The 23,989-nt window shown below is 39.8% G+C and overlaps 2 protein-coding genes across 7 annotated transcripts; both read left to right on the forward strand.

The window, feature by feature from the left end:
- Positions 1-133: 133 nt before the first annotated feature.
- Positions 134-13,276, forward strand: LOC309480499 (NACHT, LRR and PYD domains-containing protein 12-like). Of its 6 annotated transcripts, XM_082145019.1 has the most exons (15): positions 152-250; positions 1,018-1,162; positions 1,361-1,471; positions 4,056-4,160; positions 4,257-4,320; positions 4,428-4,632; positions 4,719-6,513; positions 6,597-6,770; positions 6,859-7,026; positions 7,408-7,581; positions 9,794-9,952; positions 10,174-10,347; positions 11,799-11,969; positions 12,180-12,364; positions 12,802-13,276. In XM_082145019.1, the coding sequence occupies exons 2-14, from the start codon at positions 1,056-1,058 to the stop codon at positions 12,337-12,339; spliced, it is 3,567 nt and encodes a 1,188-aa protein (XP_082001145.1). In that variant the 5' UTR covers positions 152-250; positions 1,018-1,055; the 3' UTR covers positions 12,340-12,364; positions 12,802-13,276. The 6 variants fall into 6 exon arrangements, with proteins under 6 accessions (XP_082001144.1, XP_082001145.1, XP_082001142.1 ...); XM_082145018.1 differs by having other exon boundaries at positions 134-203; positions 12,180-13,276; XM_082145016.1 differs by having other exon boundaries at positions 12,180-13,276.
- c1qtnf7 (C1q and TNF related 7) lies at positions 13,024-22,666 on the forward strand. The gene is made up of 3 exons (XM_082145240.1): positions 13,024-13,163; positions 19,806-20,045; positions 20,913-22,666. Exons 1-3 carry the CDS (start codon positions 13,136-13,138, stop codon positions 21,539-21,541), a joined length of 897 nt encoding a protein of 298 aa, XP_082001366.1. The 5' UTR covers positions 13,024-13,135; the 3' UTR covers positions 21,542-22,666.
- Positions 22,667-23,989: the final 1,323 nt, after the last annotated feature.

Here is a 23,989-nt window from a genome sequence, read left to right on the forward strand (position 1 = left end):
ATCCGCATGGTAATTTGAAAATTACCTGTAATATATAATGTATATACTGGGCCAAGACAATTTCACAACATAACCTCTGACCGATGAATGACCCACCTATATATTTGACGTCACTGTGCCTGGCCCCGCCCATAGATCGTATAATGTCGTTCAGTCCTGAATGAGAACAGAAAGCGAAACTTCAGTCATGCGTTTCCTCACAGGTAAGCCTGTATAACCTCAGCTCCTCCGACGCACAAACACAAACAAGGTAATTACACTTGTGCAGATAGTTGTACATACCCTCAGAATTTGTTAAACCTGTAAAATAAGATACCAGATTCCCCGATGGCGAAGATAATAGTTTTGCATTAAGCTTTTCCCGTCTTAAAAAGAGTAAAAAAATATGACAGGACAATGTTATTCATTCGTCGAAAAGTTGTGGGAACTCTGAAATTGTGTGTTTGTGTTAAAGATAATGTAAAGGCCATTCAAATCGGTCATGTGGAATTCTGTAAAAATATGAGGTGTTTCAGAAGCTGCTGAATGGCCAAGTGAATAAGAACCAAGATGACCATGACCGTGAAGATCAAATTCACGTTTATTTAGGACTACTTCTTTAAAGATGCCGTGTGAATTTTCAGTTTCTTTCAGTGTTCAAATTTTATGGGAGAAGGAAAAAGGAGAGAGAAAAAAAATCTCTATCACCCTCTCTCTGTCTCTCATAATTTGGAAAAACAAATAAATAAGTAAAACATTTATTCCAGAATGAGAATTAAACACGTCTGGTCATTCTAGTCATCTGCACTAGACATGATTAGGAAGTTCTAATGTAATTGTATTATTTGAGTATTATTATTATGTACTTTATGCACTACATAGAAGCCAAAAAATATATATTTTCAAAAACTCGTCCACATTTAAAAATTTGAACACTGGTGGCAATCATGTTATACTGGTTCAGGCAAGCAAATATAGGAAGTGTGCAAATGATGCTAAACTGACAGAAAGCACTTTGGGTGTCTTGTGTCACTGTAGACTTTAGGACAGAGTAAGGTGGGCTGAAAAACGGCACCATGAGTGAGTCTAGTGAAATCAAAGATAATGTCACAACCAGCCATGAGGACAAAGATGACGGCAGCTTCTCTCCTACTGAACCTCACATGTTCAAAGAATCCGAAAGGTACGTTTTTTAAAATGTATTTGTACTTGCTTATTACTGCATTTTCAACTAGAAAGAAGAAATGTAATATTTTCCATCTTCTCAGCATGTCTTTAATATAATTTGTCAATTTGATTGTTTTATATTAAAGTATTTTGATTAGAACAGTTATTAAAATGAGCCTTATTCAGTTCCTGGTATTGACTGGTGTTTTTCTAGTGTTGAGGTTCATCAGCAGAAGAGAGTTGCATCTCCAGTGCTTAGCTGTGTTTCTATGAAGAGTGATGCGTCAATGGATCCTCCAATTAAATTCCAGCTGGAAGATCCGAGGTAAAACACATTTACTCAGTGAGACTAAAGTGGCGCCATGCCTTTCTGATTTCACTGACAACTTTCTCATCATGAGCCAACATTCAAAATATTTCTTTCCTAGTTTAGTTTGCTAAATGTCTGTACTTGGAGCAGAAAATATAGATGGTTATTCAAAAGCACCATTGTCGATGCTCATTTTTAGTTGTAGGTGAACATTTTGAAGATCCAGTCCAGATGAAGTGTAATATTTTCTAATAGTGACTCGATTTTAAACCTACATTAATGTTGCAAATTCTCATTTTTCTTATTTTTGTCACTGAGTAATATTTACATAATGTAAATATTACTATTACTGTTACTGTGCACAGGAAAAAGGAGAGGCGAGGATCCAATTGCGGCAAAGTTTATTCAAAAACACAAACAAAAGAAAGGAAAGATAAACCAGTAGGCTAATAGGAAAAAAAATTAAAGTAACAAGACAAGTTGCAAAGACAACTACAGACTACTGAAACACAGGGGTATACACACACAGGGAAACAAGGGGCTAACAAGGAACAGGTGTGAACAATTAATCACTATGGAAACTATTGAGGGTATCTATGGGCAAATTCCAATCGGAAATTTGAAATCTGATCAGATTTAGCAAGTGTGAACAGCTAAAGATCACATGAAATGCGTTTCAGTCTGATCCCTCTGATTGGATTTTGCGTGGTTTATATGACTTTCTCACACATGTGAAACATAGATGTTATAGGAAATATGCTGAAAGTCGCTGCAGAAACAAGGTTGTGTTGTTGCAAAGTGCCGGATGAGCAGAAAATGACAATATAACGGAGATGACAGAACAGAATACAGCCGCTCACATCAGCCTCAAGATCAGCATGGGACACACACATTGGATCTGAACGGTTGCGATACAGTGTGGACAGTCAATAATTTTAGATCAGATTCCAGTCACATAAATCATGATCATAAATATTTGGATTTGGACTGACAGTGTGAACATTATTGAATACGTTTTTAACGTAATAAACATACGTTTTTACAAAATTAAGACGCTTGGAATGCACATGGCAAAGGGAGCAATTAATAAAAGACCACATCATTAACTCGTTAGCTTCACCTCGAATGTTACCACTACAAAGCTAGGCAGTGATAACAGGAAGATCTTATATGATACAAATAAATGTACATTTATAATGGAGTTTTTAAAATATGCTTTACATGTGTGTTATCGATCAGCTCTTAAATTATAAGTTAAGCATTAAACACATTAAGCAATTTTTTTTTACCAATGAAACTTTTTTAAACTTAATATGAAATGGGTTATTATAGCCAATATCACAACAAAACAACTTATTCTGTGAATTATTGTGTTTATACGTTAACTCCAACTCTCCCGCCATATCTAGATTTAAAATGAACCGCGAGGACTTGACACCCTGGGTCACATGACCATAAACGATTAAATTACTTCCTTGTAGTGACCATAGCACATTCCCTTCGCTCACAAACTTGTGGAAGGGCCCTTTGTGAAGGGATTCAGCTGTTCACTTACATTTGGAATGGCACTACAAATGGCGTCCCCTTCCCGAAATGCCCTTCAAGGGTGCAAAAATGCAGTTTGGAATCGCCCTATGGAAACAAAAAAAAAGGCAGCTACGGAAATAAAGGCAAACAGGAACTAAACACAGTGAGTTAAACACTGGAACAAGGGGAACAGAAAATACACAAGTCTATGTATCAAAACCAAGAAACACAGATCAAGAGAACATGTAATAATTACTCAATGACAGAAAAATAAGAATTTGAAAGATGCTCTTAAACAAAACGACTTTCAGTCATTCAAGATGTACATTTTATAAGTATTCATGTTCAGTTAAACCCATGTGTTGTTTGCACTATGCTCTACCATTTGAGCTCCCTTCACACCATGTATGTATGATGACGTCCTTCTCTTTACTTAGAAAAAAAAAAGGTTTTTCAGCCATTAAGGCCACATCCACACGAAGCCAGAGCTTTCCCTATCCGATATTTTTTTTTCCCGTTCAAAAAAAAAATTCCGTAAACACGGCGTCGTCTCAAGAAATATCTGCGTACACACGAAACCACTGAAACCGACTCAAAACGATGTAGTATACATGCCAGACCAGTATGTGGCGCTGTAATTCTGCCTCAGACATACACTAAAAACGGAGAAGAAGACTTGGAGCTCGCGCATAAACCTTGCGCGCTGTATACAACAATAATATTAGGCACAGTAGCTTCTTTTTTTCTTTTTTAATCAAGAACTTTGTTGAACAATATGAAAAACCATAAATGTAGTTGCTGTGACTTAACGGTGTCTGACTAGTTGACACTTGGTGTGATGACATCATCGTTTCGCAAAATATACTGATTGGCCGTACACACGAAAACGCAAGGGCGGCGTTTTCAGATTTATCCACCTTGGGACCCGGTTTCAAAAAATAGCGGTTTCAGTCTCCGAAAACGCCGGATCCGTGTGGACGAAACACCAATACGATAAAAAATATATACGTATACAGCGAAACGCGTCTCCGTGTGGACAGGGCCTAAATCACTGTGTTTTGTTCTGCCAAAGTCTCCCAGCAGACTGGCTTGGTTCTTCCGCCAACACCCATGTGTCCGTTCAGAGTAACTGGTCAATGGATCCACCAACTAATCTCCATATGGCTGATTCTGTATTGTATGTCTGGTCTTGTTTGTATTCTTTTTTACCCTCATAAATAATCAATCATTATTTTTCTGAATCAAAAAGTTTAATACATTGTTTTGTTCGCAGAGAGCAGCCAGTAGAATTGCACACTCAGTCACCCCGAAAGACACAAATGGCTGCTATTTTGAGGGTTAGCCTTTTTTTCATGTTTTACATCATTCACATTCAAAAGAACAGTATATTATTGAATAAAATATTGTCTGAATATATTTTTCGTTTTTGTGCGTTTTGCCTTAGCAACTTCAACGCAATGTGATCACTTTTGTAAAGAAGGAGCTCAGAAAAATCAACAGCGTTTTGGACTCTGATCTCACAGAGTGTTCAGAGAGTCAACCAGAAGGAGAAGAAGATGGTCTTGAAGCCAAAGAAGCAGCAGTCAAAATCACATTGCACATATTGAAGTCTATGAAGGAGCAAAGCCTCTTTGACAAGCTACTTCAATGTTAGTATGTGTATGAGTAGAACATAGTTATCTATTAAATACATACAAAGTAAGAATTTGATTGTTATCTTCCTTATTGTATTTAGTTCATCAGATTGACGCATGTCAGCAAAAGCTTAAATCCAGTTTGAAGAACAGGAGCCAGTGTGTATTTGAAGGTATTTCTAAGCAAGGAAATCCATCCCTACTCAAGAAGATCTACACAGAGCTCTACATCACAGAAGGAGGGAGTGGAGAGGTCAACAATGAGCATGAGGTGAGGCAGATTGAGACAGCATCCTGGAAACCAGAGACACAGGAATCACATATCAAATGTAATGACATCTTTAAAGTCCGACCTGGGCAAAACAAACCCCTCAGAACTGTGCTGACTAAAGGAGTTGCTGGAATCGGAAAAACAGTCTCTGTGCAGAAGTTTGTTCTGGACTGGGCGGAAGGAAAAGCCAATCAGGATGTTCATTTCGTGTTCCCATTGCTTTTTCGGGAGCTTAATTTGATTGGCAAAGAGGAGTACACTTTGGAGAAACTTGTTCATTTGTTCTTCAGAGAAATTAAGGGATTCAAATTTTCAAACTTTGAGAAATACAAAGTCATATTCATCTTTGATGGTTTGGATGAGTGTCGACTACCTCTTGATTTTAGGGCTAACATAAGGTGCTCTGATACAACTGAAGCCACCTCAGTGGACGTGCTGCTGACCAACCTCATCAAGGGGAATCTGCTTCCTTCTGCTCTCATCTGGATCACCTCTCGACCAGCAGCAACCAGTCAGATCCCTCCCGAGTGTGTCGACCAGGTCACAGAAGTCCGAGGGTTCAATGATCCTCAGAAGGCAGAGTATTTCAGGAAAAGAATTCCTGATCAGAGTCTGGCCAACCAAATCATCACACACATCAAATCATCAAGAAGTCTGTACATTATGTGTCACATCCCAGTGTTCTGCTGGATTTCAGCCACTGTTCTGGAGAAAATGTTGGGTGACAAAGAGATTTTCCACATCCCCAAGTCTCTGACTGAAATGTACACACACTTCTTGATTTTCCAGACATTACAGATGAAGGATAAGTACAGGGATCTCTCGGATCCACACTTGACCAGAGACAACATTCTGTCACTTGGAAAACTGGCCTTCCAGCAATTGAGGAAAGGTTTTGTGATATTTTACGAAGAAGACCTGGCAGAGTGTGGCATTGATGTCAAGGATGCCTCACTATACTCAGGACTGTGCACGCAGATCTTCAGAGAGGAGTTTGGCTTATACCAAAGGAAAGTCTATTGTTTCGTGCATCTGAGTTTCCAAGAGTATCTTGCAGCTTTGTTTGTTCACCTTCACTGGTTTACAACTCAAAAGACCAGCAGCGATGAATTTAAGATACCATTCCAAGACACAGACTTCGGAAAGCTCTGCATGAATTCATCTCTGTTTGACCTACACAAGAGTGCTGTAAATCAGGCTCTAGAGTCGAGGAATGGGCACTTCGACCTTTTCCTCCGCTTCCTCCTCGGCCTTTCACAGGAGCGCAATGAGACCTTGTTTCGACACCTTTCAGTACAAATTGGACACACCGCACACAGCAGTGAGGACACAGTCAAGTACATAAAGGATAAGCTCGGGACCAGTCTTAGCTCAGAGAGGTCCATCAATCTATTCCACTGCCTTAATGAACTGAACGACCATTCTCTTGTCAAGGAAATCCAAACCTTCCTTCACTCTGGGAGACTTTCAATTGAGGTACTTTCAAATGCGCAGTGGTCGGCTCTGGTCTTTGTGCTGCTCACCAGTGACGAGGGACTGGAGATTTTTGACTTGAGAAAATTCTTCAAATCAGATGATTGTCTTTTGAAGCTTCATCCCGTTGTCAAAGTCAGCCGGACTGCCATGTAAGTGTCATCGACTTGAAAAATCATCTAAATAAAGGTTAAGTATTGAACACGTTTTAAGAAATGTATTTCATAATTCTTAGATTGTCCTCCTGCAAACTGACGAAGAAAAGCTGTCCAGCTCTGGCTTCTATTCTTGAGTCCAATCCCAATGTTCTGAGAGAACTGGACCTGAGTTTCAATGACCTTGAAGACAGAGGGGTGAAAAGTCTCTGCTCTGGGCTGAGGAGTCCACATTGCAAACTAGAGACACTAAAGTACTTTTATTCCTCTATTCTATTAACGGTATTGAAAATCAATACATTTGGTATATGGCTGTCCCTCTAACCTGTATTTTTTTTCAAGATTGGAGTTTTGTGGACTCAGAAGAGACAGCTGTTCAGCCCTTGTTGCTGCTCTTAAGTCAAACCCTTCACATCTTAAGGAGCTGGACCTGAGCTGCAATAACATCGGAAATGAGGCCGCAACCTGGCTTGTGGGTTTATTGCCTGACTGTGGGCTGGAGACTCTCAGGTCTTTTTTATTTATTTATACTTTTTTTTTTTTCAGTGACGTTTTGATGAATATTGATATGGCAGTTAACAACTGAGTTCCGGGGTCGAAATCCTTTGGCCAAATTCACTCTTTCCGTAATCCTTTCGTGAAGTAAACTTGTCCTTGAATGGGTTGGAAAATGTAACAAATTTGCTCTTTCCAACCAAACCATGCAGTGCAGACCAATTGGTTGTGCACTAAATGATGCAGAATTACTACAACCCAGTGGTAACATGGCACAGAGCAGCACATAACTATTTGGCTTCCCAAATTGCTAAAAACCACAAGAACTAGTAGAAAGAGTTGATGACCTCTGACTAATGTTTGCATCTTTCAAAAGCTTTTCAATGTCACTTGCAGACTTTCAAGCTGTGGGATCACAAAGGAGGCCTGTGCTTTCCTCACATCTGCTCTGAGTTCAAAACCATGCCAACTTAAGAAACTGGATCTGAGTGATAACAAACTTTGGGACTTGGGAGTCGGGCTGTTTTCTGGTTTACTTGCAAACCCGAACTGTAACATCGAAGAGTTGAGGTAGGTGCGTTATAATATTATCTCTGTAGAATGTCTCTTTTATTTGTGTTTCTGTACTGTTTAGGAGCCAGGTTATGTCGTCAACTGTTGTATTTGTTCATTTGTTTAAACAGCATTGTGGTAAAAATGGAACACTATGGAAACAGCTTTTTTTTTCCTGTACGCGAAGGCGATTCTTCCTGTTGAATAAAGTGTTATATAAATGAGTGTCCCGTCATTCTAAAGTTCTCCTTTCCCTCAGCGTCTGTGAAGTGGAGCAGGACAACGTCCCACCAGTTCTTGTTTAGGATTCTCATCCACAGACAACGGTTTTGGGCATTTTTACTGCGTAATAAATATAAACAGCACGGCACAACGGTTCATGTGCTCATTGTCTCCAAATTATGACCATAAATGGATAAATATTAAGTCTGCTTTTTAAAACAAATAAAGAACCAATGTAGGAGAATGGTTATTAAGTGCAAATATCGGGAAACTCTGTATTTGTGCTGTGTGCGCATGTCAAAAAATTAATTCTGATTTAAAGCTTGTGAGATATAAACACGCACATCAACCCAATCACTTGTTTAGCGTTCATGATTCAGATTCATCAATCGGAATTAATTCAGTCCGATTAAAACAAAAGTTGTGCTTGTAAACATAGCCAATGTTGACTACAAACACAGATTTTCTGTCATGCCGTTCTCTCAATATTTACGATTCTTTGCAGTCTTTAGCCGCTGTCTACAATGCGCTGGATCTTTCAATATTCACCGGAAGTAACTCACTCCCGCTGAATGTTTACTCTTTGAATTCTTGCACCAAAGAATAAAACAAGTCGGCACCAAGAAGTATTTTCTTACTAAAGTAAGGTGGCATTTGACACTTCAAGCGTATCCATAACAGAATGGTGGGAGTGGCCTTGGATGGCAACATGTTTTCGCTAGTCAGGTGTTTTCTAGTCAAGTTTTATTGAAAGCCCATTTTTCCAGCGGTGAAGTAACCCTTTAAAATCGGTACTCTCGTAAGGGAGAGTCTGTAACCCTATAATGCAAACAGCATCTCAAAATTGCACTTATGCTTCTTTTGAATATCTTTAGAACATATAATAACCATAAGGTTTTGTAATTTGATATCTCGGGTCATGCAGGATTCAGTTGTTTCAAATTATGCCCTACTCGATTTTACATCTTTTTAAAGAAAATTGAAAACATACTCATGAAAACATCATAGAATGCTAATCATCCCCAAAACTTGCATTACATAGTATCTGAGACGGTGGTCAAAAGTTTTTGATATGCCAAATTGTTCATTTATGTCATACAACCAATTCGCAAGTGAGGATGCAAAACGGGCAGTGAGGCTGTATCTTTGGATTGCTTTGGGTTGGAACGTTTCACAATTTTTGCATTCATCAAATCTTCCCCAAATTTGACACAACTGGTCAAGAGCAAGCGTGCCGCACAAGCACTGAAAAGTGAAGCCAAAACGTCTCGATGACTGGTCCTAGTATAGGTCATAAACCCCGCCTCCCTGTGTTATTCAACGGGACTTGAGACCAACTAAACAATTTAATTACACTTCAAATATCTTTTTTCCGAAGGTGGTTTCTGTCATTTACTGTAGTTTTTATCACGCTGATGTAAATTGAAGTAAAATTTGTTTGTTTTTAGTTAGTTATTTGATGCTATAAAAACGGTAGTGTGACGTCATGATTGACAGCTGTGATTGACAGGTCACTGAACAGACTTTTTTTCGGGATCTTCGGAGGAGTGAGGAGATTGGAGCTTTAAATTTAATATCTAAATTTCTATAATTAATTATTTCACAGCGAGAGTGAGGGCGGGGCCTTGATTTTGCGGCTTTACTTCCTGCTCACTACTGCGCAGGTCTGGTCCCGAAATCACTACTGCGCAGACTCAAGCCCCAAGATGTCAGCACCATATCGGGACACTGGTGGCTTCACTTCTCACCAATGGAAGAGAGCGAAGGGTCGTCGTCCATATTTTTTAACAGTCTATGGTCAAGAGCTACTCACATATTTTTTAAATATAGTATAGCACCATGCCCTGAGGGTAAATTTAAAATGTGGATTCTAAATTTTAGATCTAGTTCAAATTAGAACATATCTGCTGCCATGCTTAGCTACATAATTGCTGTATTTTTGGGCCATGTTTTTGTCAAAAGTAAAAAAATAAAATAAATGTGCATTTTTTATTTTTATTTTTTTCAGATTAGAGAGATGCAATTTTACATTTAGAAGTTGTGGACTCAGTATGGAGCACTCTCGTCTCACAGCTCTAGATCTTTCTGACAATGACGTACAGGATTCAGGGATGAAGCAACTCGCTAACTCACTGAAGAATCCATCCTGTAAACTTCAGAAATTAAGGTTATGCTTCATTTTTTACAGCATTTGATCAGCCCTGTTATCGTATGTGACGTCATTTTTTTAGAAATAATATTGAATATAAGTTAATCACCTTGTTGAAACTCATGTACTCATAATAATTGACTAATCAACTGCTAGGCTTTACATGTGATATTCATTGACTATCATAGCATTATACTCTATAACTAGATGACTTGAAAACGTTTTGTCATATTCTCCAGGCTGTCGTGTTGCAGACTGACAGATAAGGGCTTCTCATCTCTGGCTTCAGCTCTGAGATCAAACCCCTTCAGCCTCAAAGAGCTGGATTTGAGCAACAATTTCCCAGGATGCTCTGGAATAATGCAGCTTTTTACAGTCCTTGGAGAAAAGAGCTGCACTCTCGAAAAGATGTGGTCAGTATTCGCCAAAAGCACAGATTTAAAAACAAAACATGGACCTACCATCTATATGTGGACAACACCCAACTTTACTTGCCTTTGAGTACGAATAGTAGGGACTTGAGTGCAATACTCCTTAGGTGTCTGGAGGAACTAAAACTTGGATGGATGATAATCTTGTCCAGTTGAATAAACGGAAAACAGAAATTATTTTTGGCCGTATAGTTTGTAATAAGACTGTAAATGATAACTTAGGCCCATGGGTTAGATACCTGCAGGGTCAAGTAAAGAACTTGGGAGTCAATTTGTATTCCTCTGAAGTTCGATATACAGATAAAAACTGTTGTTTGGAACTGCTTTTTTGTTATCTAAGGGCAATAGCCAAATAAATTTGATTCTCTCAGCTAGTGATTTGGAAAGAGTCATTCATGGTTTTATCTTTTCTCATTTAGATTATTGTAATTGGGACCTGTCATGGTAATGTTGCACGTCCACCTAGTACAAATGTCACGGCGAGGATGCTTATGAATGCTAAGAAGTTGTTATCCTCACTGGGCTGGCTACCAGTTCAATATAGGATTCATTACAAGATTTTGATATATGTTTTTAAAGCAATCAATGGAATGGCTCCAAAATATTTAGTTGAGCTTATTAAGCCTTATAATTCAAGTTTAATGCCAAGATCCATAAAACAAGCTCCTTTTACAATTCCCTGAGTGCGCCTCGAAGGCTGATCTCACTTTGTTTGTCGCTGGTCCAAGATTATGGCACAACCTGCCCACTAAGATGAGATCTTCCTCAACTTTACATATTTTTAAAGACCGTTTAAAGCAGGGTTCACCAATCTCGGTCCTGGAGGGCCGCTGTCCTGCAGAGTTTAGCTCCAACCCCAATTCAACACACCTGAACCAGCTAATCAAGGTCTCACTAGGCATACTAGAAACTTTCAAACAGGTGTGTTGGAGCTGGTTGGAGCTAAACTTTGCAGGACAGCGGCCCTCCAGGACCGAGATTGGTGAACCCTGGTTTAAAGTCATACCTGTGCTTGCTTGCATTTTGGCACGTTTATATTATTTGCATTGGACAGCACATTGGAGTTACTGTGTAGCATAAACGGGGCTCTATAAATACCATAAAAAAGTATAATTGAGTAAATTATTTGGAGTAAGTGTCGGAGAGATGAGCAGTAGCACCTCACTGCAGTACATGAGATCCAGGGGGCGGAGTTGGATCCAGATATAAGGGGTGGAGATTGGTAGGTTTAGGGGTGGGTTTAGGGATCAGGGGGTGGAGATGGGTAGGTTTAGGTATATGTAAGGTGGGAGGAGTCGGATCTGGATCCAACTCCTCCCCCTAGATTTCGTGTTCTGCAGTGAGGACCATCTCGATGTTTGCATCAAGGATATCAATTATTAAAAGAAAATACATTTTTGAAGATTATAATTGATCTGTTTTTAATCCTGCAGCCTGGACTCCTGTAAACTCACTCCAGATATGTGTGGGCTAGTGGCTAAAGGTCTAAGCCAAAACTTCAGCCTGAAAGAGTTGAACATGAGCAACAACACTCTTAAAGATGAAGGTGTTCGGTTGCTCTGTCTTGGACTACAAGAGGGCAGTTGTGCATTGAGGACTTTAAAGTAAGATCAAATAACCATTTACAAAATACCCAGATTTCTTTGTACATTTCATGTATATGAACAAACAACATTAATATAACATTACAACAAAACAAGTACACCCCAAAACCACAAGAACAAAAACCAATTGAAATAAATAAAATACTCATTTGAGAGTGCAGGTTCAATGAACAACGTCATGACTTTGTTTCCATATGTTTTCGTTTCTAGGTTATCCAACTGTGCTTTCGGTGACAGCTGCTGTGAATACCTGGCATCAGTTCTCAGTTGTCAGTCCGTATCTGTTGAACTGGACCTTAGCAGAAACAACATCAGCCAGGAGATGGAGCAATTTCTGAGCTCTATATCAAACATCAATCTTTTATTCTAGTGTAGATGCAAGTGTAGTTTCACAGGTCAGTTAGAAAGTTTAGGATTTTCAGTATCCTATGTATACTGTAGATCAGTGTTTCCCAACTCTGCTCCTGAAGGACCCCCAACACTGCACGCTTTCTTTGTCTCCCTAATCAAACACACCTGATTCAACTCATCAGCTCATTAGAAGAAACTCTTGGACCTGAAATGGGTGTGTCAGAAAGAGGAGACTTTTAAAATGTGCAGTGTTGGGGGTCCTTCAGGAGCAGGGTTGGAAAACACTGCTGTAAATATTAATGTATCGGGTGATGGTGGGGGGGGGAATAAATACATGAAAAACAGAAGACTAAAAGTGTTCATGAAATGGAATAGAATGTAAAAAGACTTGCATTGAATGAGAAGACATAATAAAGTACAAATATGCTACAGTTTGTGCTTAAGTATTTGTCTCAGCAATACTTCATTGTTCATTGTGTAGTGAGTGATTGCCGTGGCAAGCGTGACCTCACTAAGGAACTTAAGAGGTGTGTCTCTCATAGTCAGCACATCAGGAAAGCTGAACAATCACTGCAGAGATCTTACAGAGATGCACTCATTCAGAGAGCTGATAAACAGAGACGGACAGAAGCATGAGGATCGCTAAAGAGAAGCCAGAGACAGTACAGACAGAGAGATGATTGTGCCAGACACTATGTGCTGCAGGCATTTGGCTTGTTCATGGATGTACAGAGAGGAAGAAAGAAGAAAATAGGACACAGCTCAAAGTTAGGAATTCAAACAGGCAAAGGACATTACTGAAAGCCTAAATCAAGATGACGAAAACGATCCTGCAACTTACTGGCAAGTTACTATTTTTGTTGTTTAACTAGTTGAAAGACATTGTATTTTTGTTCTTTGTGATTGATTCTAAGATGTGCATTATAACTTTTCAATAAAAGCTGTATTTTGATTTATTTGCCATTTGTTGTGTTGTTAAGAGATGTCAGAAGATTTGTTTTGCTAAGATTAGGTCTCATTAGGTTAGGTCAGAAGATTAGGTTTGTCATGTGTTGGAAACGTAAGGAATAGTTCACAAAAAAATAAGTTACTCACCCTCATGTTGTTCAGAAACCCATCTGAGACCTTTTTCTTCTGTGAAACACTAAAGAAATGAATGAGTAACAACTTAGATTAGTCTTTTTCCCTCACACAAATATTGTATAGAGCTTAGTCACAAGTCATATGGATCACTGTTATTCTTTAAATGTGCTTTCATGGAGTTTGTGCAATTTTAAAGGGGTCATGAACTGCCTTGTTTTATCGTTTTATAATGTTTCCTGTGGTGCACTTATAATGTTAGAATGATTTTTCCATCAAAAATTGTCATACTTTTTCATTTAATCTTTCCTACTCTGATTTTAGCCTCTGATTTGAACTGTTTGAAGGGCCGTGGCTGCTGTGAGGCTTCAGTGTAAACGTCCACTGCTGTGATTGGCTGACATCTTTGCATATGCAATAATTACTACATGTGGAACACTCGAAAACTTTTAGCACGTTTTTACTATTACAGCTCTTACAACTATTACTATTACATGTTGAGTGCATAAATGCAGTGATCTCGTCATTGCAACTCAATTTCTGCACTCTCGCGAATGCTTAATGCTTAAGAGAATTTATTATAACAGGAGTTTTGGCATGAGTCCGCTGTGTTTGACAGCTCCAGCGATTGTTAAGGTAGGTATATATATATATATCAAATTTAATCACAGTTTAAACAACAGATTATTTTCATCCTACTAAGAGAAACAATGTGAAGATGAACATTTAGTCACTGGTTTGATTTACTGACACATAGACAAAGAACATCTGACTGTACATGAATTATTACATATCAGAAATATAAATTGCCGAAATTGCGACTGATTTACCAAAGAATCCTCTGTGAAATGTACCGAATACTAATATATAATGCTCAAATAAGACATTCACATTGTTGAAAATAAATAACCACATTTCTAGCATGGGATCCTTTGGAAGGTAATGTTACTTTAAATGGACTGATCCTGCATCTTTCTTCTCTCCTCGTCATCTCACTAACACACCAGTGGGCAGAGCCAAATCTGCAATGATGAAGTAGATGTAGATTTTCTTCTGCAGAATGTGCCTCTGTGTGTGTGTGTGTGTGTGTGTGTGTGTGTGTGTGTGTGTGTGTGTGTGTGTGTGTGTGTGTGTGTGTGTGTGTGTGTGTGTGTGTGTGTGTGTGAACTATTCCTTTAACAGACTAAAGTTTTGTGTTTAGACAGAGTTGAGTCTGTCTGTTGTCATAGTACATTTAGTCATTTAGCAGACGCATAGTAGCAGTGTTTGTTTATAATTTCACACTTCAGCTGATCATCACAGATGTTTTATTGCATTCTCAATCACAAACTGGATTTAAGAGCATATAAATGAGCGTTACGGTCCAATCTGCTGTCACAGCTGTGCTCGACTCATCAGACAGTACCAAATGTGTTTCTCCAGTAAAAGTATGAAGTACTCCTTTTCAATTTGACTTAATACTCAAGTACTTTATTTTAATGCAATTAAGTAAAAAGTAATGATTGATGACTTTGTCATACATTGATAACTACTGATAATTATTGATAATTCAAATGTGCAAACAAGTAAAAATAACAAAATATACCATATAAAAGAGGAAAAACAAAGTGTGTAAATGTGTTGACACATAAACTCTATAAAAACAGATGTCACATAGGACAAAACATGTTAACATTTTAAAAGAACGCTATGCAAACATTTTAGAAACTACGGCAGAGGAAAAATGCCTTGTCATGAATTTGCATTATTTAAACAAATCAGTCTGTTTAAGGTTGTGGGTTGGTTTAGTGCTGAAATCAGGTAATCTCACTATTCAAGTAGCATAATTCAGATAGTCAAAGATAAGCAAAGCAGCATGGATGTAGTCAAACTCTCTCTTGGCCAATACTACAACATGTGCTTGTTTTCATTACCAGATGTCTTCTTGCAAACCTGAATACTGAAAATCTGTACTGAAAATCGACTTTTTGGGACTTTAGCTTATTCACCGTATCCCCCAGAGTTAGATAAGTCCTTTCATAGCCTTCTCATCTCTGTGCGTGCCGTAACTCTGTCTGACGCACCCACCGCTAGCCTAGCTTAGCACAAAGACTGGAGGTAAACAGCTCCAGCTAGCATACTGCTCCCAATAAGTGAAAAAATAACACCAACATTTTCCTATTAACATGTTGTGATTTGTATAGTCACAGCATGTACAAATAACAAGGTCACATGAGACACAGCCATCTTCTAACCGTATACATACTGGGAACTACACTTACCTAAAGGATTATTAGGAACACCATACTAATACTGTGTTTGACCCCCTTTCGCCTTCAGAACTGCCTTAATTCTACGTGGCATTGATTCAACAAGGTGCTGAAAGCATTCTTTAGAAATGTTGGCCCATATTGATAGGATAGCATCTTGCAGTTGATGGAGATTTGTGGGATGCACATCCAGGGCACGAAGCTCCCGTTCCACCACATCCCAAAGATGCTCTATTGGGTTGAGATCTGGTGACTGTGGGGGCCATTTTAGTACAGTGAAGTCATTGTCATGTTCAAGAAACCAATTTGAAATGATTCGAGCTTTGTGACATGGTGCATTATCCTGCTGGAAGTAGCCATCAAAGGATGGGTACATGGTGGTCATAAAGGGATGGACATGGTCAGAAACAATGCTCAGGTAGGCCGTGGCATTTAAACGATGCCCAATTGGCACTAAGGGGCCTAAAGTGTGCCAAGAAAACATCCCCCACACCATTACACCACCACCACCAGCCTGCACAGTGGTAACAAGGCATGATGGATCCATGTTCTCATTCTGTTTACGCCAAATTCTGACTCTACCATCTGAATGTCTCAACAGAAATCGAGACTCATCAGACCAGGCAACATTTTTCCTGTCTTCAACTGTCCAATTTTGGTGAGCTCTTGCAAATTGTAGCCTCTTTTTCCTATTTGTAGTGGAGATGAGTGGTACCCGGTGGGGTCTTCTGCTGTTGAAGCCCATCCGCCTCAAGGTTGTGCGTGTTGTGGCTTCACAAATGCTTTGCTGCATACCTTGGTTGTAACGAGTGGTTATTTCAGTCAAAGTTGCTCTTCTATCAGCTTGAATCAGTCGGCCCATTCTCCTCTGACCTCTAGCATCAATAAGGCATTTTCGCCCACAGGACTGCCGCATACTGGATGTTTTTCCCTTTTCACACCATTCTTTGTAAACCCTAGAAATGGTTGTGTGTGAAAATCCCAGTAACTGAGCAGATTGTGAAATACTCAGACCGGCCCGTCTGGCACCAACAACCATGCCCTGCTCAAAATTGTTTAAATCACCTTTCTTTCCCATTCTGATATTCAGTTTGGAGTTCAGGAGATTGTCTTGACCAGGACCACACCCCTAAATGCATTGAAGCAACTGCCATGTGATTGGTTGATTAGATAATTGCATTAATGAGAAATTGAATAGTTGTTCCTAATAATCCTTTAGGTGAGTGTATATTCTCAGAAGGCGAAGCACTGCTACTTGGGCGGAGTGACAGTGTCACAGGTTTCTGGATACAAGTAGCTCAAGAAGACTACAACGAAATAGTCTTTAATTCAATAATTTACAGGAGATGGGGTATAAACATGGGGAACATCCACTTTACAGATGAGACAGGACAAAGAGAACTGAACAAACCAGCCTACAAAACATAAGACAGATGCCGCTCCCGCAGGGTGTAGTCTTGACAGGCACAGGTGGAGGAGTGTTGGGTTCAGAGGCTGGGGACGGAGCCAGGGGATCTTCTGGACTAGGCGGAGCTGGTGGCCTGAAGAACTGAAGCAGATCCACACAGTTCAGTGCAGGGGATGAAGAGGGGCTGAAGGGTACCAGAGGAGGAAGGGCTGAGGAACTGGCTGTTAGACGAGGTGGGAGAGGGAGGCTGGGAGGATCACAGGAGATTCAGGGATGGACAGAACCAGCGGTGAAACTTGAGAGTCAGGGCTGGGTGGAACCAGCAGGAAAACCGGAAGTTCAGGGATGGACTGAACCAGCAGGGAAACTGGAAGTTCAGGGATGGACTGAACCAGCAGGGAAACTGGAGAGTCAGGGCTGGGCGGACCCAGCAGGGATACTTGGGATTCAGGGCTGGGCAAAACCAGTGGGGTCTGGAGAAATAGGGGTAATGCATCTACAAACACCTCCAAAAATCTGGATGTGGAGTGGGGCTGGTATCGTCCTCAGTTGAGACAATGGTGAATGGGGAGTTGATAACCAGCACCCACTCCACAAATGCAGCAAAGTCTTCCCTTGGACCATCCGCTAGAAGGCGTGCCTTGGACCGCTCGCTCAGGTTGGTGTGATAAAATACACAGAGCAAGTGGTCCGGGTAGTGTGTCTGGCACACAAGCTGGATAAAGTCCCGAGTCTAGTCTTCCAGCAGACGGTCTCCCTGCTCCAGGCACAGCAGGAATGTCCATGATAACAAAAAAGGAACAAAAAAGGGGAGGAAAAAAAACACAGCAATTTTTTTTTTTATTATCTCTGTTACAGTCTATCTTATCTGGATCTGGATATAAGTAGCTCACAAAGAAAAAGTATTTACTTCAATAATCCACAGACAATTTTTTTGCGCAGGAAACACACATCCACTTTACAGATGAGTAAATGACTAATCAAACACAGGAAAACTAGGTCACAGGGGAAACACAATAAACATAACGTAACTGCGACAGTATGATAATGATTGCAGACTTTTTTTGTATTGAACATTGATGGAGCAACAGATTTTGTGTGAAAATAAACCTTTTTTTTTCTTCTTCATTTTTAAAATTCTTGTGTATGATGTATGTAATGTAAAAGGTGGCAAGATGGGCCTTTTAACCCACAGATACACGGGGCAAAAGGAGTTTATTGTTAAATAATATTAATATGTTTTTAACCATGTCTAAGTTAATACTTGTTCAAACTGTTGATTTATTTACCTTAAACAAAACTGAAAATCGTTAATAGAGCTTTGTCTCTTAGTGATTCTTATTTGCTACTTAAATCTACACCATTTTAAAAACCATCAATTTAGTGCAGAATCAACTTTGCGCTGCTGTCCAAGATCGCGTCAGGGATCAGACGGATCCCAAAAGCGGATGTTTTGAAAGTGCTGTGGCAAGTTTTTGTGCCATTTAGTGGTTTAGAGGAAAATAAAATCAAAGCTGCCTTTTACCCAACCCAACTTTAGCCCCGTTGTACCCTATATCTTATTTTAAGGATTCTTGGATATCACTGGAAAACAAGACTAAATGAAAATTTTCAGCATTAACAGAGTAATTTGGTAGTATTTTGCACTCAAGTTTTGCACTCAAGTTTCTCTGTGATGTTGTAGCTCTGGAATGAGCTGGATCAGAGCCTCAGACCAATTACCATATCATCATTCAGAGGTCTGTAAAATCACTCCTGCTACATGCCATGCATCTGTCAAAACACACACAGTCCTGCAAGAGCTCAGAGTTTACTTGTGCATACTGTTCGAGTAATGCATGCCCGTGCACTTCTGAATTTGTTAGGACACATCATGTGATCTTATTTGTATACTTGGAAGGGATACAGTGAGATGTATAATCACAATCTATTGCTCATGCAGTTGTTTTCCCATTGAAAACACGTGCTGAGAATCTGTGCAGTCTGTTTTTGTCTCTTTCAAGACTGGACGTGCAGTTTTTCCTTTTCAAGAGTCTCAGTATTGTGTTTTCATTTCTATTATTTAGCATGTCCACATGCCTTTGGTAAGTTTCCCCTTAGGATCTGATATCTCTTTCAGTAGATGTTTAAATTTTATAACATTCTATTTTTTTTTTCCTGATATGATGCAATAAAAATCAAATAATAATAGTTGATGTACATAACGAATGTACATAACATCTGCATTTTTCTAATTTAATTCACTTTTTTTCAATTACAAATAATATCAGTGTGTGGGTGGACAGCAGACAATCAAAACAATAAAGCAGGGTTTCTCAAACTCGGTCCTGGAGGGCCACTGTCGTGCACAGTTTAGCTCCAACCCTGATCAAACACATGAGCAAGCTAATCAATGTCTTCAGGATCACTAGAAACTCACAGCTAGGTGTGTTTGATCAGGGTTGGAGCTAAACTGTGCAGGACAGTGGCTCTCCAGGACCGAGTTTGAGAAACCCTGCAGTAAAGTGACCTGTTATGAAGTTCAAAAACAGCATTGATTAAGAGGTCATTAATCATCCTCTTTTACTTCATGTGGAACAGTTTATTATTCCGTAATAGTGACATCTCTGAATCCTTATATAAATATACTGGCTTGGGTACCAGTAGGCTAAAGGAAGAGTTCAGACAAAAATTTAAATTCTTTCTTGAGGTGAACAATTTGGTTCATTGTTTTTTTTACTCCCTTGCTCTTCTATTTTTCTCACTTAGGTCTAAGGATGTGGACAATGGTGGGTGTGATCTGTCTCTCTCAGTGCATTATGGGACAGCAGCTGGAGGCCAGGTCCAAAGGAGCCCTGCCTCAATTCATTTGCAGCATTCCAGGGATGCCAGGGGCATTAGGAAAGTCTGGCCCCCCAGGGCCTCCTGGGGAGGATGGCCATGTCGGAATCCCTGGAAGAGATGGGAGGGATGGACGGAAGGGAGAAAAGGGAGAAAAAGGAGATCCAGGTAGAGTTCTCAATTGAATATAGTTCTCATTCAATGGTGTCAATGCAGGCAGATCAATAATATTGTTGAATATTAAGTGTCCCCAACCAAGTAAGCCAAAAGCCAAAGGCGATAGTGGCAAGGAACCAAAACTCCATCAGGTGTCAGAATGGAGAAAAATCCTTGGGAGAAACCAGGCTCAGTCGGGGGCCAGTTCTCCTCTGGCCAATGAACAAAGTGTATGATTATGATTCAGTCAGAAGTCAGATTGGATCAGAACATTCAGAATATTTATCCAGTTTCATCTGGTTGAAGATCGGAGTCACGCCTGTATAGAGATGAGTTTGTTGAGGATCAGTGCCGATGGCTGTCGTGTGGATGAGGCCTTCACAGGGGTCTAGTTGACACAACCTCTGCTGACTCTTCAGGGTTGTGGTTGGGGTTGTGTCTGGGGCAGGTCCTCCATCTGATCTGGATACGGCCCGGATCCGGCTGACTACAGTAAACCTCAGAATAAACAGAGAGACTAATATTAGCATAGATGCCATTCTTCTTATGATGTTACGAGTACATTGGGTGTTATTGGAAGTGTTCCCGGTTCTGACTGACCTAATTTATGCAGCTTAATTGATGAGTAGTCATCCATATCTGCTCCTGGTGAGCTACTGTCCTGCAGAGTTCAGCTCCAACCCCAATCTAACACAGCTGAACCAGCTAATAAAGGTGTTCAGACTTACATGGACATTGCTGGCAGGTGTGTCGGAGCAGGGTTGGATCTGAAGTCTGCAGGAAGGTAGCCCTCCTGGAGCAGGGTTAGAGATCCCTTATCTAGGGTATGGTTTTACCCCCAAAAATTCCGCATCTTTAAGAGGACTGTGTTTGTTTCAGGGCCCAGAGGTCGATTCGGGCCAATGGGAAAACTTGGAGATCGTGGGGAGAGAGGTTTCATTGGGAAACGTGGACCTGAGGGTGATCCTGGAGATTTAGGGCCTCCTGGTTCTGCAGGACGTCGTGGATATAAGGGTGACAAGGGCCAACGTGGTCCTCCGGGAGAACCAGGTATCTGCAGATGTGGAAGTTTGGTTCCCAAATCCGCTTTCTCAGTAGGCATCACCAGTAGCTACCCCACCGAACAATACCCTATCAAGTTCAACAAAGTCCTGTTTAATGAAGGTGGCCACTACAACCCTGAGACGGGAAAATTCATCTGTGCATACCCAGGAATATACTACTTCTCTTATGACATAACTCTGGCCGACAAGCATCTGGCCATTGGGCTTGTCCAGAACGGAGAGTACCGGATAAAGACTTTTGATGCCAACACCGGAAACCATGACGTAGCGTCTGGCTCAACCGTGATGTTTCTCAACCCAGAGGATGAGGTATGGCTGGAGATCTTCTACAAGGACCAGAACGGCCTGTTTGCTGACCCCGGCTGGGCTGACAGTCTGTTCTCTGGGTTTCTTCTTTATGCAGATACAAACTATATGGATACATTGGCAGAAGACTACAAATAAGCTACGGTAACATCACTAAATGTTGCTACCTATGGACAGTCCCTTCCTGTCTGTGACCCTGTATTGGGTCATGCTGTTTTTTCAGCACCTCACGCCATGAACGTTGCATTTACAGACACTGTTTCAATTTATAAAAAGCAGTTGTTAAGTAAAATTTGTTTATATAATAGTACAAAACCCTGAATTCTGTTCCATCAGCTGTTTTTGCACGGAAGAACATCTTGCTTAAAGTCACCATGCATATTGTTGACGAAATAAATTATGATGAAAATGATGTTACCGATTATACAAAGAAGGATGAGATCTTTTTTTAACACTCTTATAATTGATCCGTGTGAAATCACAGTCAATCACGCAATTATGATCACTTAATGTCACACTTTTTGAACCCATCCCTAAGACTCTAATGCTAATGGTTTCAACTGGGGATTTAACCATTTTTAGGCTGTTTTTTCTTTTCCCACATTTATTGGGAATTAACTTTTCCCATATTTTGTACATTCTGTATATGGCCCACAGCATATTCAAATTCATATAAATCTCACTTAAAATATTTGTATATATATATTTTAAGTGTTGATTATGTGTCCAAGTTCTTTTTTTTATTAATATTAATATTTACTCACTAAATATACAAAAGAAAGTTGTTGCGAAATATTCATTCCCTTGAATTTTATTAATTCTACCCTTCCCTTTGCGAAGTGTTCATGTGAAATATTACATTTGTATATTATAAATGTACAAAGAGTATATATTGTTTAATTTGCTGACCAATACACCATTGCTGACTATAATGACATTGTTTGGCATGTTCAGCTAATGCTACATTATTTATTTGCTATGAATTTATGAGTCAAATAAATCCAAATATTTGAACAGAAACTCCCTTGGTTTTATTGTGTCGATGAGTCACTTGTATCTTGAATTCAGTTCAATTTGTCATGGGAGAGTTCATCAGAGGAAACAGCTCAACCATCTGGACTGTTCAGAGACCTTGACCTGAACAAAAGGATCTAATGGTGTTAGAGTTATATAATATTTGTTTTGAATATGCTAGAGATTAAAACATAAATAAAAAGTTTATAAAAAGAATAAATAATCAAACATTTGTTTCAAGGTTGATTTCGTTTCAAGGTTGATTTCAAAGATAAAATTGTAATAAATGGGATGATTGGACCAGTGTATCCGGCCTTTAATTCTGCTTGTGCATGTTAGTGTGAAATTCTTCTTCATATGAGACCGACTAGAAATAGTGGGAAAATATGTTATGGCCAGAGAGATGAATTTGGCATTAAAAGGTTTTATATTTTATATACATGTATTACACTACATATCAGTGTATTTTATTACTGGCTTCATATGCGTAATGCAAAGGTAAGTCTTTTACATCCACTCTGAATTCTGATTACAACTATCTGAACAGGATCAAACAACATACAGTACAGAATTAGTGAATGTATACTCACCATATTGGTTGGTTTTGCATTCTTTAGGAAAAGATTAAACTTGATAAAAAAAATAATAAAAATAAATAAATAAAAAATGTGACAAAATCTCAACGGCTTTAGAGCATATTTTCTGGAGCAAACAGGAAATACTGTGAATAAGGTCTATTTCTTCCACTAACGAAATACTTGTTTGCATATTGCAGTTGAATAGTTGTCTTGAGTGGTTTAGTGATCTTAGATTATAATTATGACCGCCGCTAGCGTAGCTAGCCGGTCATATAGGGATTGTCAAAGTTTTTTTTTTTTTTTTTTTTCGTCACCTTACTGAATTTTTGTCAACGATACCAGGGGCACCGAAGCACCGGGGAACATGAAATTTGGTGGGCATGTAGCCCCACTAGACTTCTAAGGAAAAATTTCGTTTGGTCCCCGGGGGCCACTCCCCCCCCGCGCTGGGCCCCCCCAAACCCCCCAAAAAATGCAGTTTTTCCTAAATAACTACCGGAACCGTGGCACCGAGGATGAAGAAATTTTTATGGTATGTTGGTCTACTAGACTTTTACGGAAAAATTTCGTTTGGTCCCCGGGGGTCACTTCCCCCCCCGCGCTGGGGCCCCCTTAAATTTTTCGTCAACGATACCAGGGACACCGAAACACCGGGGAACATGAAATTTGGTGGGCATGTAGCCCCACTAGACTTCTAAGGAAAAATTTCGTTTGGTCCCCGGGGGCCACTCCCCCCCCGCGCTGGGCCCCCCCAAACCCAAAAAAATGCCGTTTTTCCTAAATAACTACCTGAACCGTGGCACCGAGGATGAAGAAATTTTTATGGTATGTTGGTCTACTAGACTTTTACGGAAAAATTTCGTTTGGTCCCCGGGGGCCACTTCCCCCCCCGCGCTGGGGCCCCCTTAAATTTTTCGTCAACGATACCAGGGACACCGAAACACCGGGGAACATGAAATTTGGTGGGCATGTAGCCCCACTAGACTTCTAAGGA

This window comes from Leuciscus leuciscus, assembly GCF_965113295.1.
Source record: "Leuciscus leuciscus genome assembly, chromosome: 18".
NCBI lineage: Eukaryota > Metazoa > Chordata > Actinopteri > Cypriniformes > Leuciscidae > Leuciscus > Leuciscus leuciscus.